This window comes from Polychytrium aggregatum (assembly GCF_025602895.1).
Source record: "Polychytrium aggregatum strain JEL109 chromosome Unknown BJ171scaffold_14, whole genome shotgun sequence".
Taxonomy (NCBI): domain Eukaryota; kingdom Fungi; phylum Chytridiomycota; class Chytridiomycetes; order Polychytriales; genus Polychytrium; species Polychytrium aggregatum.
The window spans coordinates 838,766-854,685 of record NW_026516216.1 but is presented as its reverse complement, the minus strand read 5'-3'; the positions used below and the strand labels follow the sequence as shown (position 1 = coordinate 854,685).

The following is a 15,920-nucleotide window of genomic DNA, read 5'->3' as shown; positions in this document are numbered from 1 at the left end:
CTCTGTCCTCTATCCTCTGCTCATCCACAATCTGGCTTATTGCTTATCAGCGTCACGCTACCGCTGTTGCTGTTGCTGCCGTTGCTGTCTCGTAAATCAAGCGCTCTCCTCCCACCACGGCCTATCAGAGCCTTCTTCGGTCCCTCAAGCATCCAGCACCGAGGCCGGCCCAGGCTGACTGCCCGTCGAGTACTGTTGGGGTGCTCTCCGTGTCTGTGTTGTGCTGATTTTGGCTCTCCAACGGCCACCGCAAGTACCGCTGCGAACAAACTCGCCCTCGTCGCCCTCCGACTGTGGTTCTTGGGACGCCTGCCATGACCCCAACCACTTCGTCCTCGCTGCTCCCTTCGTTGCTGCACCGGCCTGTAACCGACGCTCTTCGACCTCCCACAACAGAGGCCCCGACGCCGTACTTCACCCAGTCCAGCTCGCTGGTCTTAGGATCCCTATCGCCTCGACTGTCAACTTCAGTTTCGACATCCCCGCCGATAAGACCGCCCTCCGATCACCTCGGGGCTGGTCGACCAACACCAAACCAACCCAGCTCTGGCCGGGTGCTTACCGAGAAGCTAGCCCTGAGCCACTTTGCTCAGGATCGGCCGGCTTCAGACCGGCGGATCCGTGATCGGCCATCTGGGGCCACCCAGGTCGTGGATGGCCTTTCCGGCGATCATCCAGGTCTCGCTCCTTCGACAGGCAGTTGCAATTCGCATCCGTCTCCAGGCATGAACCAGACGCTTCATGTTCGCTTGGACAGCGAGCCGATCTCCAAACTACCCAGTATCGAGCTTCGCCAGCGTCGGATCGGCGAGCCCATCGTTCTCCAGGAGGATGAGCTTGTCGATGGCGCCTCAACCTCGCCTGCAGGGCCCTGTCCGGCTGCCAAGCGACGGAAGGTGTGTCAGGCATGCACCAACTGCCAGAAGGGCCATATGTCCTGCGACGAAAGCCGTCCGTGTCAACGATGCATCAAACGAGGGCTTGCCGCAACCTGCCAGAATCCCCAAAAGAAACCAACCACCAAGGCCTGCCTTTCTTGCCCCGTCTTGATCCGGCCCGCACCACCAAAGCCCGAGTCGTCCTTCGTTTTTCCGTCGCTGTCCTCGACCAAGCCAGCATCTCGATCGCTGTCCCGCGAGCTGCTATCGCTGCCGCCCTCTCGAGCCAATTCCAAATCGCCATCGGGATCACCGGCTCTCTCAAGCCCGTCGCAACTGCAGCCGCAACCACAAATCAAGATTCCCACTGTCTCGATCCAACGGCCGATCGAAGTATCGCGCATAGCGTCGCCTCTGCCATCCTCCTCGGCCCTTGCACATGGGTTCGATCAAGCGCCATCTGTGCTTACAGACTCGGTCCTTTTGTCGAGTCTGATGAGTCTGGCCGCAGCTGCCACCGCCCAGGATCTGCCTGAGGCCGTTGCAACCTCGACACCAAGTTCCCCAATGTCCGGCTCTTTGGTTGGACGGCTCTTGAACGATCCCGCATGTGCTTCACCTCTGGGCTCGGTCGTTCACTCGTCCGCAATCCCATCGCCACACCCGTATTCACCCTCACACCCGCCCGCACAGCAGGATGGACTTTTTTGTGCTCTGCGGTCGAGCTTAGACTCCATTTCAACCCAGATGGCCCCAAGCATCGAGTACGATTCAAATGCTATCCAGCGTCAGATCGACCACCTCGCCCACCTCGCCCACCAAATTGCGGCCTTCCAGAACGCAACGGCGCCTCGGGCCCATCCTCCTCCGACTACACTTGCCGTCCCCTCTATAGCCAGTCCGCCCGATGGGCAGCAGAATCCGTTGGCCACTGCCGAGTCAGGCCTATCGGCAAGCGGATTGTCATCGCAAACAACCCTGAACATGCTTGGGTCATTGATTGATTATACCCGAGCCCAACCAGACGCAGGTAGGGTTTGATCCCACTGATTCCAAAGTCATCCGATTTGAGCCGAAGGCAAGAAATCAACTTGGATATCGCCCCGCTCCAAATTCAGATGACAAGGGTGTTCTATCGCAGTTGATGACTATGTGACGCTGCGATTTGGTGGAGCATGCTCACCACATCAAAGCAGCATGCCTTTTTCTGACTCACTCACTCACTCACTCATTCATTCATTCACTCATTCACTCACTCACTCACTCACCCACTCATTCACTCACTCCCGACATTCTGTCACTGTCACTCATCAAATTCGTATGTGGTCCAGAGCCTCTGAGCGTCTTGCCTCATGACTATCAATCTGGATACAATCGGGCCCGCAGCTATATGGCAACTCACATTTCCGTCGCCGGACAAGATAAAATCAACAAAGTCATTCTCACATCGCAAGCAGTCTTCAGTCTCCTGGTCAAGAGCCCACCGATTTCCGAGCTTATCCAGGTCGAACGTCGGTTTCGCGATTTGGTGCGCAATTATTGGCAGCAACAGCAACAGCAGCAACATCAACAGCAGCATCAGTCAAGAGAATCTGCAAAGATCGCCACTGCCGTGTGGCGCAGAACAGGGGAAATCTATGGAGCCAGTCATTTGTTCCTGCAACTACTTCACCTGACCCCTGACCAAGTCGTCGAAGGTCGAACGGGTATATACGAGTTCATGACTGAAGATTCCCTGGTCTCCTACTGGGAAAGATATGGACAGCTATCCTTTGGCAAAAGCAACGAAGTCAGAGTTGGTCCATGCATCTTGCGAAATCGGAACTTGCCTGGCGCCGAGCTGCATTACTCCAATTTGTCGATAGAATTCCATCACGACCACTGGGGCGTGCCGCTGATGATAATCGGTACATTTTTGATCCTGGATCTGGACGGGCAACACTCCCAGCAGCCTTGTTCGGAGGTGTCTTCAGACGCGCGGCCGCACTCAACCCCCACGAGTGTATATTTCCAGGGCTATAGCATATACGATGAGAGCTCTACTCCAACCCGTCCGGCCATTTATCAAGCCACATCAAGCTCTTCGACGTCCGAGCACCTCCAGAGCATTACTACAGCATCCTCGCTCACACAGCTTGAAATCGAGCCCGCAAAACAGAGCTCAGCAAGCACTCTGTCGGCACCGATCGGCCAGCCAGATCTTGGGTTCTCGCCCATCACAATGGCAATCGCACCGGCCCTGCGTTCGGCTGGAGGCTCCCTGGACGACTCAACACCATCAACTCTGGTCCATCCCTCAACCTCAAGTCTGTTTCCGACATCAGCATTCTTGACTGACCCTCGTCCCATCGAACAGATCTTGGGGATACCCACGGTCAACACTTTGATGGCGGCTCCACAAGAGACCCGCTCGCACTTTGACTTTGGCTTTGGAAGCTTGAGTGGAATACCAAACACAGGCCGATACTCTGTTCTGCCGGGGCTATCCTCTGCCGCAAAGCTCCCTATCCCAACTGGCGCTGGCGCGATTGCTGCCTTCCCGGGTCTTGCCAGGTCTCTCCACGATCACGCAAGCAATGTACCCCATTCCGTCGGTCACGGCCAGATCAGCGGACAGATCAGCTCGACAGACAGAGCGCCGCAACCCAGCACCGCACAATTAGACTCAGCCTCGACCTCTGCCGTGGCCGCTCCATCGAGTGTGCCTCCCAACTCCTCGAGTCCCGGACCGCTGCAGCCACAAGCCGAATCGGCTGCGCCAGAGGACGCCATCGATTTTGACCAGCTGGAATACATAGCCTTGGATGCAGACATGCAAAACCTAATGTCGGGGCTCTTGGACTTTTCGTAGGTGAGCAGCTGTATCCAAAAGAGAGCTAACGGCTGAATCCGGGTCGGGACATGTGCTCCATGAGCAATCGGATGGACGTTACATTGTGATGCTGTCGGCTCAAGCTTCCTTCTCCTTCTGCTGATATGCCCTTCCCATATGCCCCAGTTGCCAAAGCGGGTGGCATTCGCAACCGGGCAGCTCGACCGCCTCGAGTAATGTCTACGCTTGTAGCACAGTTGACCACTCTGTGAATCATGGCTCCTGTATATTCCATTCAGTAGACAAAGATGAAATCTCTTGTATACAATGCGATATTCTGTGTCTGCCGGAGCAACATTGCAGCTCATACGGAAAGGGCTGGGAACGGTACAGTCATATCGGAGGTAGCTTTTAATATTCCATGTCAAATGGAAGGATACTGAGTGTGGTTCTGAGACTTTGCATAGTGTTATCGGGTACTTTTCGGCTCTAGGATAGATTCAGATCAGGGACAGGCTCGGCGCGAGGCTTTTCATCCAACAGGCGGTACTTGCGAGTTTCTGATCTCTCAGCAATAGACTCCTTTGGCTCCTCGGTGTCTTCCACAGCAGAGGGTGGCTGGGGCGCCATGCGTCTTCGGAACGGGAGAGGAATGTCTGTGTTGCATCATCGCTGCATATAAGTCCCATCGTCCAGCCAATAAAACTAAAGCTCTCGGCTCGACCGGACGCTGTCTACTGCGAATCGGCGACCATGTGATGCAGGCTTCTGCACAAAAGTCTCACCCTTGGTTGCTCTAAAGTTTCCAATGTTGCTGGTATGTTCATTTTCCTATGAACGGCAGCGATGAGTCCGCATTTAAAACGAGGCCGCGAAGCTCATGGCACTCAGCAATGCCGCAAGAGAACACCGACGGGCCGATCCCCCTTGACCTACCATACGAATCAAATTCCACTGGAACCGACTGATGAGCGAACTCCAAGGTTAGTCTCTCGATATGTACATTTCCTCTGCAATACCACGCCGCCGGCTGCGCCCGCTTCATCACAACTCATCCTTGGTCCGTACCGGAATAGCTCGAGAATAGCCAAGAAGTAAATAAGCAGCTTGCTGTCCCAGAATATGCCCCAGTTGTTTGGGGAAATCGTGATGATCCACGTCATTCTGAGAATAAAGTTGCTCACAATTGCAAAGTAGTAGAAGGCCTTCCATGGGTACACCTGGGGGTTACATGGCGAGGACGAAACAAATGTCCCCATCATCAAGCATTAGCCACCGAGCTTGAGCGGTCTTGCCCCACAGCCCAAGCTACAGCGATCGACTCTACAGAGATGCAGTCACCTCACTACTTACGAGCTCCTCTCGCAAATATCCGTATTTGCGTTGCAAAAGATTGAAATCAAAGGTTGTATCCCAAACGTAGGCATAAATGGTGGTGATGCTTGCAAAAACTGGTGTCGCCGATCACGCCAATAACGCAGGGCGAAGCAATATCATGGTGAGAGCTGAAATCCGTGACGGGATCGCTGGTGTAGCGTGGTGCATTTTCTTGGCTGGCGCAACTTACTTATCCACAGAATTCGGATGGCTATGCTGTTCTGGATCTTGCTGACTGCAGACAAAATGATCACAGAGAGCGATAGCAAATACTTGATGCCGTTCAGCAGATGCGGTCTAGCAAACGAGTTGTCGTAATATCCTGCAAACGACGTCTCGGCCCAATCAATACTTGGGGAGCAACCGCCCCAGGAGCATATTTGGATATGGAAGTGTGGAGACACCACTCAAGGCTGCGTCGATGAGGCCAAGTAATTCAGCTGTTTGTTTACTTTTCCACTTACTGCGTATGCACTGAATCAGTCGCCAGAAGCTTGGGAGGCCCGCAATGATCGGCACGATGTACGATGTCGATAGATCGCAGGTACTTGCTGCTCCGAAGATAGATGGCCGGTTAGCATGCGCTCACATCCGACAAACGAAGATTGGCTGATAGAACCTATTTTTTGATCCGCAAACCCACCATTGGTGTCGAAGGGGTTGTTGATAATCAGGCACGCCATCAGCTCCAGCGCCACAAAAGAGTAGGTCTGTGACATCGGGAGGTGGTTAGTGACTGTGACCGATCTGCCTCGTGTGACACTTGGATTCAATAAATCCTGGCGATGGATCGCTTACCATAGAACTGAGGAGATCGCAGATGAAAAAGTCTGTCGCCGAGGAGCCATACAGAAAGAGCACGATCAGAAATACACACAGGCGAGCGGACAGGTTTGTTGGGCTTGGCTCGATATCCACCTCGAAACTCGACTTTCCAGACGCCCGAGGTAATTATCCTTCCAATCGATCGCATCAACCAAAAGCGCGAGCTGCGGTAGAAAAACTTGAATGGGTTGCTCATCAAGAGCAATATGACGGCACACAAAATCTGCAGAATGAAAAGGAACCGAGAAACTGCAAGTAAGAGCGTTGTACGATGCATGGCGGCTCTTAGACACTGAATCCGAGCCACCATTTGAGCAAATGTCCAGTCAGATAATTGACTGTTGCATGCCCCCCCCCCAGTCGATAGTGCTGTGTTGCGCAAGACAGGAAACGTGGAACTCACGATCGGATAGAGCTGTACTTCGATGCCAGGGAAAAAGTTGTCGACCAGAGATAGATAGAGTGCGCAGCTGGAAGGAATGGCGACTCAGATCATCGTATTGCGCGATGCGCATGAGGGCATCGAGACTCTAATCGACAACAAGCTGTTTCGCTGCTTACCTGAAGAGAAGGATCAGGAAGGAGCCGAACTCGGAGAACTGGTGGGGGCTGAGATGATCTGCAAATCGGATCTACAGGATCAGTTGTCCTTCTGGGAGCGGGATCTACATCGGCTGCAGTCTGCTGTCATGGCTGGAGATGCCAAGGGCTCCCGTGGCAAAGGTCCTGACATGGCGTCCATGTATGTCGCTCGTAAGCCTACCTCTGGGATCGAACTCGAAGATAAAGACATAGTTGATATGATACTTTTGCCATATAATCAAGTTGAGCGCAAACAAGAAGAGAAACAGAATGGGGATGCTGTGGGCGTATTCGAAACACACATGCGTTAACGCAGAATCGGGACTGGGTTCCATCGATGGTGCTGCTCAAGACCCACCTGAATCCAGCATAGATCTGCAGGAGCATCATATCGAGGCTGCCAATATCCGGAAGGCTCCAGATTGCTCGAATCGTGGCAACGATCGGTGGTAACGACAGGCCAAGGAAAAACCCACTGCGCCAGGTCACAAAGTGATGAGTCTATGAAAGCGGGAAGGTGCGGGGTTAGTGCCACGGGTTGCAGTGCGGCGTATCTCAACACAATATCGATCTGCCCCACGCCACCCCGCTTCGTGATAGCACCGTCGATCTCGGCTGAACAAGAGACGCCGCACCGCACCTGGTGGGCCAAGTCAGGAATGCGCAGCTTCTTCATGGCTAGTTTCCTGTGTGCAGTAATATGATTAGCGACAGGTCTCGGATGCGACATGATTTTGGGATGGGGCGAGGGCCGGATGCGCCTTGGTGCACTGAAATACCGCAGGTCGCTTGCCGCAGACTCAGTCATAAACAAAGCACGCACCTGTCGCCGCTTAAAAGACAGTCGCTGAACACGTTTTCAATTTTAGTCATCAGGCCATCGATCTTCTCCGACGACTTTTCAAATAGCGAGAGATGCTCGACTGTCGGGATATAGAGCTGGGTCGCTGGTGAAGAAACTTTGTCGAATTTCTGCAAAAGGTACCGGACGTGTGAGGCAACGAGCAGACAGACCATCATCAGGACCGACCACAGACACTGACGGCCATACCTTCATGATTTTGTACACGGCCGTGACACACATTGTCTGGGATCGAAACAGCCAACGTCAGTCTATCGAAACGATCCATACGAGATCATAATAAGGGCGGCTCTTGGGACGAGAAAGGGAATGCTGGAAGGCATTTCACGGTCTTACCTTGAAGTTCTTGATGAGCTCAAGAAACCGATAGTACTCGAGGATGGCTGACGTTAGCTTGGCTTTGATGTTCTTGCTGACCGGCACATACTCTTGCGATATATCCGTCTCGGTGAAGGACTGAGGCAGTTCGAGGTGGGTTCGGATCTGTGACGACTCCCCTTGAGAAGAGCTGCCTTGCCGAGGCTTTATAACTGAGTCAATCTTTGTGACAAGCTTGTTCTTGAGTGTCTTGAATTCGCTCTCGAGCAAAGCACTGGCGCTATCCCATTGCTAGAGATTCAGACAGCACGCCATATACCACAATTCGCACCATGTGGCCCGATGTTGGCAGATATTAGCCCGATATTTCCATCAGTCCAAGTCCGTGCGGCGTTGGTCAAGAAGGCGACGCCGTCTGGGAAAGCGAGGGTACGGCGGATATGTGCCGACGCAGGCAGAGCCCTTCACCCACGTTAAATTGGTAGTTTGTGACCGCCTTGCACTGCTCTTGAAGCTCTTCGAAGCGCCGGTTTGCTTCCTGCAGCTTTTCTGTGGGTAATGGAAATGATGGAGTTGACGGATGTGGTGGAGCGGTTCACGGGGCTAGATCTCATGGGGGATTGTGCTTTTGGCAGCCCACCCAGTATTATACAAATGTGACAATCGCAGGATACCATGCTCGCACTTGTGATACTCTTTGGTGCGAAATGCATCGGGGCGAATCCAGGAAAATGTGTGAGGTGGCACAGAGGCGCTTACCCTCGTAGAATTGATTTGCTTTCTGAACCTCTTGGTTGAGCATCGCAAAGAAGAGCACCTCTTCTTCGTTTGCGGTTTCGAGAAAGTCAGGGAAATACTCTGTCTCTATTTGGATCGGTTGTGACGGAGGTTTGCGGGCGTTCGTTAGGCGACTCCCCGTTGGCTGGATCTTTGTTCAAGGCTTATCCGCCGACCAGCCAATCCTGTGTTGAAGAAGGAATGCGCATTATCCTCGTACCTTTTATCAAGCTGCGACGGCGCTTCTTGAAGAAGAACTTGAGGGAGTTGGAAGACTGCTCTGGAAGCTGCGACTTGAATGATTTCCGCCGCAGAGGCACCGCAAGGTCACCGCTGCTGCTCTCTGCCGAGTCATCGCGCTGGCTGCCCAGCGCCGAGCCATCGTTGATGTGGATTTCGATGCGTTCGCCCATGGGGATCGAGCCGACGGGCTCGCCCATCTGCTCGTCCATTTCCTCGCCATCGTCATCGTTGTCGCCAGTGTTGCCGATTTTTTGCGGGGCGTATTCGTCCTTGCGGATATGGGCCTCTTGTTGCTTTCGTGCCTCAATCTTCTTGATGGCCTTCTTCAGAACCCGATAGTCGATGTATTTGTGCTGCCATTCTTTTGGAAAGAGCCGAATTGAAACGACGGGCTCAGTGTCCGCCGTTATCCCAAATCTGGGCCAGGCGAGGTCCCGATCGCTGACCCCCTTCCACAGGGTGGACTGCATTCGTTACGAAGCTTGGTTCCGGGCTTGGCTTCAACCCGACTCGCCGCAAGCTCCGGGACGAACATGGACATGCGGATGACGTCTCTCCTTCCCGATTCCTCTCGCACCTGGCACGGCGTTCTCGAGGAGATATTGCCCAAACTTCATCCTGGCCCCGACGGACGACTTTCGCACGTGTTGCAGGAGATGGGCATACGAAGGGGCAGAGGAGGTTCGGAAGTACTTGGGGCTGCTCGGGGCTGGTTTGTGTCTGGCGGGCGGGCTGTGATTGGTCGGATTGCACGGCGGCGGCGGTGTGGCACGAGCGCGGCACGAGCGCCAGCCTGGCTGTGGCGGCTGCGCACGGCCCTTGCCGAGACCGAGAGAGAGAGAGAGAGAGAGAGAGAGAGAGGTGGCCAGTGTCATGGCTGGAGGGTTTTCATTGCAACCATCTTGATCCCGCAGCCGCGATCGTCTTCTGCCTGCGCCGGTGCCAATCCACCATGATCCATCTGGCATCCAAGCATTTTGCCCCGCTGCTTTCGCGACGGACGGTGTCTGCGCTGCGTTCAAGTCTTCGCTCCTGTACCCCACGCTCTCCCCTCTCGACCTTGGCCCAGAATCGTAAATGTCCTCTCGCTGTGGATCGCTGTGTCGATTGCTGCGGCTCGTGCCGGCCTGAACCAGCACAGCATTTGCCGACCGGCCCTGACCACAGTTTACCGATTGTTCCCAGAGCTGGAGCAATTCCAAGTCGGTCGAGTTGTCCATGGCTTTAGGGTTGTGCAGGTACAGACACGGATGCCTCGGAACAGCCGCAGCGGACTTGTACCGACCAAACGTCTCAGATCGCTTGGCAAACGAGCATGTATCGTCAGCTGCGTGTCGCCCTGATGTTCCACAATTTATCCAGGTCAAGCCGATTCCAGACTTTGATCAGGTGGCCGTGCGATTGAAACACATCAAAACCAATGCCGACTACCTCCATGTTTTCAAGGACGATGCCAACAATGTGTTTAGGTACCCTCGATGGCATCATTGATAGCGTAGTCGATAGCATCGTCGATAGCATCGTCGACCTCCAGTAGTATAAATGGCTGATAACGGCATATCCATTCATTGGAATCATCAGTGTCGCTTTCCAGACGGCGCCAAGGGACAGCACCGGTGTCCCGCATATTCTTGAGCATACTACGCTCTGTGGCAGCGAAAAGTATCCCGTCCGCGATCCTTTCTTCAAAATGCTCAACAGATCCATGGCGACGTTCATGAATGCGATGACTGGTCTGGATGCTGCAGATTTATGTGCGGGCGGTGCACATGTGTGCAAGACATTCCATAGATGTCCACCAGAGCCCCGGCTGGCGACTCCATCCTGACCAACGAACCTGCTGCATCCTTGGAATGGCTTAGGCTCGGATGTGACCATATATCCATTCTCGACGGAAAACAAAACCGACTTTTACAACCTGATGGATGTGTACATGGACTCAACTCTGGCCCCTCGACTTCAAAAGTTTGATTTCCTGTACGCCGTCTAGTCTGCTTTGTTGCTCTCGTTTGCGGTGGGGACGGCTAGTAAGCCCCGTGTTCACGGTCTCAGTCCAGAGTTTCGCTGGCACTTGGCTTACGCTGGTCAGGTGTGGATTACGGTGGAAGCTAGCTGACGCTATGATTCGCCTTTTTTTTTTTCTCAGACAAGAGGGATGGCGCTTGGAGCATCAAGACCCTCGAGGTGAGACGTTCAGTCAGACTTGGTGATGCTCAAGATGGCGCTCTTTTCCAGATGCTGAGACTCTCGATACTGATACCCGCGATACTGCCGCGCACGATGCTCACAGATGCCAGTACTCCCATCGTGTTCAAGGGTGTCGTGTACAACGAAATGAAAGGAGCACTGGTGGGGGATCGTAGTCAGCAGATGCAGCCGTTGGGCTGGCGAGCAGTACACCTCGTCTACTGAATCGTACGACCCTCCGCGCCCCTGTCGAGCAGCCCTGTACTCGCACATACTAACGACCAATCCAAATCCAAATCCAAATCCAAATCCAAATCCAAATCCAAATCCAAATCCAAATCCAAATCCAAATCTACGCCGACTCTTGTGCACGCTGCTTCAAAACCTGTGCTCTCTAGTCGGATATGAATTCACTCTTTGCTCAGCGTCTACAGCAGTACATGTATCCCAGTACCACATACTCCACCGTCAGCGGAGGAGATCCTATTGAGATCACCGATCTGACCCATGAGCAGCTAGTCGATTTCCACCACAAAAACTATCACCCAAGCAACGCCAAATTCTTCACTTATGGTAAGGGGCGCTTTATATCAAACTGTCGGAGCTGTTGAGCTTCGGCTCTTGCAAGGGTCGACCTGACCTGTCCCTGTGCGTTTCATACCAGGCACGTTCCCATTGGTCGATCACCTCTCCAAAATCGATGCTTCGATCTCGGTCTTCGAAAAGATCCAGCCCGAGCAGCTGAATGATACCGAACGGTGGTCTAAGCCAAGAAAAATGATAGTTTCCAGTGTACCAGATGCCTGTATGTGAGGCATGGCTTGAGATCGGCGCATTCCTTCAGTACTAAACATGTGGCTGCAAGAGGACATCGACCTATCTAACAAATGCAATATCTGGGCTTGACGCGACCTAGTGGCCATCGATGGACGCGAGTCAAAGGTGGCCATTTCGTATCTGGTGAACGACTCGAACGTAGGTTTGAGCCAGCATGCCAACCTCCAAACTTCCAGCGCACTTGGGATCGTAGTGCTCGTACTCATCGGTCTCATTTGCGATACCAGGACATCTTTGAGACTTTCGTCCTGCGAGTTATCTGTTCGTTGCTCACTGAAGGGGCGGCCTCGCCCATGTACAAGTCCTTGATTGAATCCGATCTCGGCACCGACTACGTGATGGGAAGCGGATACGATTCGACTGCCAGGTAGACGATGTCAAAGAACAACTGGCTTCGTTCTCCCCTCTGTGCCAGTTTTCCTGCTAGCTTGTCCAGGTTTCAATCTTTCGCAGGCTCACGGACAGATAGTTGCGAGTTTCTAATATGTTGGATGGCTGAGCATGCAGACTGGCCAAGGTTTCGTTTGGGCTGCAAGGGATCCGGTCGGAAGACGCTCCGAGGGTAAGCTTCTTGTTGAGCGCCATGTGCGTATGCTTTGAGCCTCCCATTAATACTTTCAACGTGCCGCCAATACCCTCTGGGCTCTAGGTTGAAGATGCTATCCAAAACACCCTTGCAGATGCCGCTCAGCACGGATTCGATGCCCATCGCGTCGAGAGCGTTATCCACCAGATGGAACTTGGCTTGAAGCACGTAAGCAAGCTGCTCATTGGTACTCGTCGAGACCGAGTTTGGCTTGGCTGTGTGCTTACGCATCTCGCCGACTCCAGCGCACCGCCAACTTTGGCATGGGATTGGCGCAGGCGATCATCGGACACTGGATTCATGGTGGCGATCCCATCGAGGCTATGGAATTTTCAAAGGTGAGAACCCCCCCACAAATCGCTCTCTGGAGACGATGTTTCTGCGGTCTCTAACAGCGTCGCCCCCGTCTATCTCGATATCTACCATGTCAATCCACCCCCTGCGCACCCGCTACTTGTGCACCCGCTCTCCAGTATATCGATCAACTCCGGCGCGAGGCCGCGACACCGGGTTTCTTTGAGAGTAGGATCCGCCGATATTTCATCGACAACCCTCATCGCCTCACCTTGGTCATGGTATGCCCTTGCCACGCAATATTATCTGCTGGACGACTGTTTGGACTTGATGTAAGCATTCCTGCATGCCCGAGCACCTGTGTATAACCATATTGGTATGTGTCGCCGAAACACAGCAACCCGAGGAGTCGTTCGTCGATGAGCAGGAGCAAGAAGAGGCCAATCGCCTGGAAAGAAAGCTTGCAGCCTTGACCAAGGCCGACAAAGCACAGATATACAGCGACGGAATTGAGCTGCTCAAGAAGCAAGAAGAAACCGAAGGTAAACCGCTCTGGAGGCCGTGTTCGTGCATGATATTTGACAGATTCGCTGGTCTGTTGTGCCCAGGTGGTTTTTGGTCCGGGGAACTCTGTTTACTGACTCATCGTTCGCATAGATCTATCATGTCTGCCGACCTTGACCGTCAAGGACATCTCACCCCAGGGCAAAACGTACCCCCCCAAACATGCGAGTGTGGCAGGACTCCCTGTGCAGTGGCGGACAACCGACACCAACAGGGTTTCATATGTGAATCTCGCAAAGTCGCTTTTGCGCCTTCCCGAAGAGCTCAAATCGTACCTGCCGTTGTTTTGCATGGTAAGCGTCCTCTCCTTCTCCCACACACATTCGCACACCCACGCGCTCACATGCAATCTCTCTTCGACTGCGATTAACCAGCGTCGACCCATGAATTTCCGTTTCGGATCGCACCGTCGAGACTGACTCTCATTTTTACACTCCCCTTGAAACTAATGTAGGCCTTGGGCAAAACGGGAACCACGAACAAGTCGCTTGCCGAGCTGGACGAGCAGATTCGCCTTCTGACCGGCGGCATCGAGGCGTCGTACACGGCGCACGCTAGCCCGCAAAGTCTCACAACGTCACATGAGGATATCTTGGTGGCAACTTCGTCACTTTCTTCCAACATCTCATCCTCGTATGATCTTCTCTGTGAAGTCATCCAGAACACCAACTGGCATGACACCGAGAGACTCATGACCAACATTCGGCTGGCGCAAAGCAACTATGCCAGCTCCATCGTTGAGAACGGCCACGGCATCGCCATGTCATGGGCGGAGGCAACAATGACCCGAGCATCGTGGTTGAATGAACTCACGGGGGGATTCTCGCAGGCAGAGTTCTTGAACTCGCTTGCGGCAAAGTCGCCGGAGGACATCCAGGGCGTTTCGGATTCTCTCAAGGTAAGAAAATCGCTCGCCCGCAATTGACACTCCGGAAGCCCGGCTGATCGGCTGCTGATTCGAGTGAGGGCATGTGTGTTGATGCTGAGCCCGATTCCGACAACTCTCTGCGCCACGACCCAGAGGATCTCTGAATTCGTCTTGAACGAGTCTGAGACAAGCCGTGCGGCTGTCGTTTTGAGTCCTCAAGATCAGCCGACCCACGAACGGCAGTTGATCAAGCTTGTCGATCGACTCAAACTCCATAGCAATGCTTTCGAACGGACAGGAGCACAGGTGATGAAGTTTCTCGATTGAGGCGCGAGCCATTGGGTTTGATGCTTCTTGCTTCCTTTCGAGCGCTGCACTCCCTGCCATGCCCCAAGAATACGTGGCCTTGACAAGGCGGCAGCTTCCCCGTGCTGACATCGCTCAATCGCTATCTTGTCTAGATCCCGTTTGTACCCAAGTACCGCAACACCTTGATTGCCCTGCCCTATCCCATCAACTTTGCCGCTCAGACATTCCTCGGTGTTCCTCTGGTCCACAAAGACTCGCCATCGCTCCAGGTATGGGTGTGCGCCGAATGCTATCGGCCGTCCCGCAGCCCAACGACCATCAGAGTCGCCATATTCACGTCTGCCTTGCCACACAGATTCTTGCGTCGTTGATGACGACCCACTTCTTGCACCGAGAGATCCGCGAGAAAGGCGGCGCGTATGGCGGCGGCGCCCGCTACTCGGCTCTTGACGGCACCTTCAGTTTCTACTCGTATCGTGATCCCCCTGGCGCCAAGCGGACCCTCGATGCGTTCGAAAGCTCGATCAACTGGGCTGTCGATATCAGAAAATCGCTCGGACAGCGGGTATGTCCAACGCCGTTTGGCGCGCATTTCCCACGGCGTTTGCCCTATCGATCGTAGGCCATAGGCGCTGGCCACATCGGCCGGATTAGCCATGCTGTGGGCTGCAATCACGATCGCTATCACGGATCAGTCTCCTGCGCCAGTCGTATTGATTGCTTGGTTGCATCTTGTCACGAATATCTGCTGGCTAAATCCACCGCTGCCGACGGTACCAGGAACTCGATGAAGCCAAGCTGTCAATCTTTTCCCAAGTCGACTCCCCTGTCAATGCTGGTGACGAAGTAAGCGGTGCAGTTTGTCCAGCAGCGATCACGGATGGGTGACCGTCTAACTCGTTCTTATACCATGTTTCTAGAGTATGACACTGTTCAAGTACGGTGTGACGGACCACATCCGCCAAAGGTAGGCGCACACCGAGTCGATTCGGTAGCATCGGGGCCCAAGGTTCTTTTGCGAGGAAGCTGACCAGAACGCACGTCTGCTATTCAGTCGCCGGGAGCAGCTGTTTGCTGTGACATTGGATGAGGTCGAACTTGCGGCACAGACCTATCTCCTGGAGCCGCTCCGGAAGGGCCACTCCAGCAAAACTGTGCTTGGAGACCGCCGAGAAGCGGAGGGCGTCGAAGGATGGACGATTGTGGACAGCAGTGCTGGGGGCGAGTATTAGGAGTCATCGGAAGGGGGGGGCTACTTGGGAAGGTGTTACTTGAGAGCGTGCTGCCTCAATATACAGCCAGCATACACTGCTGTTGGTCGCATCATCCAGGATGGGCCTGGCGTGCAGTGCCCTGGGTGAGTAAGAAGCTGCGTAGAACGAGTGGACATGGCGAACACCAGCGAGCCGCCGCAGATGCAGTCTGTGTAATAGCGCATTTCGCAGATGAGGGAGAAGGACGTCGGGCGAGGAACTGATGGTGAGCCGCGAGCCGTATACTCAGGCTGTCAGCTGAAGATCGTGAGCAACATTGGATTGCTCCATCGTCCCGACAACACACCACCTCAGCGGGCCATCGACTCGAGCCGTCTGCATGTGTCA

The 15,920-nt window shown here is 54.0% G+C and overlaps 3 protein-coding genes across 3 annotated transcripts; 2 read left to right on the top strand and 1 right to left on the bottom strand.

Annotated features, from left to right (window-relative positions):
- Positions 1 to 725: 725 nt before the first annotated feature.
- BJ171DRAFT_423003 (uncharacterized protein) lies at positions 726 to 2,808 on the top strand (the record flags this gene model as incomplete). Its single annotated transcript, XM_053107575.1, has 2 exons — positions 726 to 1,460; positions 2,212 to 2,808. Coding segments are annotated over 2 exons (1,332 nt in total), but the record flags the coding sequence as incomplete, so codon positions are not given.
- A 4,999-nt stretch (positions 2,809 to 7,807) lies between these two features.
- Positions 7,808 to 9,591, bottom strand: BJ171DRAFT_64885 (uncharacterized protein). The gene is made up of 4 exons (XM_053115798.1): positions 8,652 to 9,591; positions 8,414 to 8,518; positions 8,127 to 8,198; positions 7,808 to 7,945 (listed from the first exon to the last, which is right to left on the bottom strand). The coding sequence occupies exons 1-3, from the start codon at positions 9,142 to 9,144 to the stop codon at positions 8,128 to 8,130; spliced, it is 669 nt and encodes a 222-aa protein (XP_052967771.1). The 5' UTR covers positions 9,145 to 9,591; the 3' UTR covers positions 7,808 to 7,945; position 8,127.
- A 2-nt stretch (positions 9,592 to 9,593) lies between these two features.
- Positions 9,594 to 15,642, top strand: BJ171DRAFT_501188 (presequence protease). Its single transcript, XM_053110655.1, has 24 exons — positions 9,594 to 9,747; positions 9,860 to 9,912; positions 10,037 to 10,143; positions 10,256 to 10,407; positions 10,537 to 10,651; positions 10,821 to 10,858; positions 10,965 to 11,023; positions 11,260 to 11,434; positions 11,526 to 11,666; positions 11,778 to 11,836; positions 11,926 to 12,065; positions 12,206 to 12,260; positions 12,348 to 12,452; positions 12,530 to 12,622; positions 12,758 to 12,859; positions 12,976 to 13,120; positions 13,236 to 13,435; positions 13,597 to 14,040; positions 14,164 to 14,316; positions 14,472 to 14,588; positions 14,675 to 14,884; positions 15,100 to 15,165; positions 15,240 to 15,286; positions 15,374 to 15,642. Exons 1-24 carry the CDS (start codon positions 9,627 to 9,629, stop codon positions 15,549 to 15,551), a joined length of 3,075 nt encoding a protein of 1,024 aa, XP_052967770.1. The 5' UTR covers positions 9,594 to 9,626; the 3' UTR covers positions 15,552 to 15,642.
- The last annotated feature ends 278 nt before the right edge of the window (positions 15,643 to 15,920 follow it).

Bases quoted from the DNA above. Each gene is read 5' to 3' on its own strand.
- BJ171DRAFT_64885 (XM_053115798.1), bottom strand. From the start codon at position 9,144: ATGCAGTCCACCCTGTGGAAGGGGGTCAGCGATCGGGACCTCGCCTGG. The intron at 8,519-8,651 runs GTACGAGGATAA...CGATCCAAATAG, and splicing joins CCGTCGCAGCTTGATAAAAG to AGACAGAGTATTTCCCTGAC. The intron at 8,199-8,413 runs GTAAGCGCCTCT...CCCACAGAAAAG, and splicing joins AGCAAATCAATTCTACGAGG to CTGCAGGAAGCAAACCGGCG.
- BJ171DRAFT_501188 (XM_053110655.1), top strand. From the start codon at position 9,627: ATGATCCATCTGGCATCCAAGCATTTTGCCCCGCTGCTTTCGCGACGG. The intron at 10,652-10,820 runs GTACGCCGTCTA...TTTTTTTCTCAG, and splicing joins CTTCAAAAGTTTGATTTCCT to ACAAGAGGGATGGCGCTTGG. The intron at 14,317-14,471 runs GTGATGAAGTTT...TATCTTGTCTAG, and splicing joins TCGAACGGACAGGAGCACAG to ATCCCGTTTGTACCCAAGTA.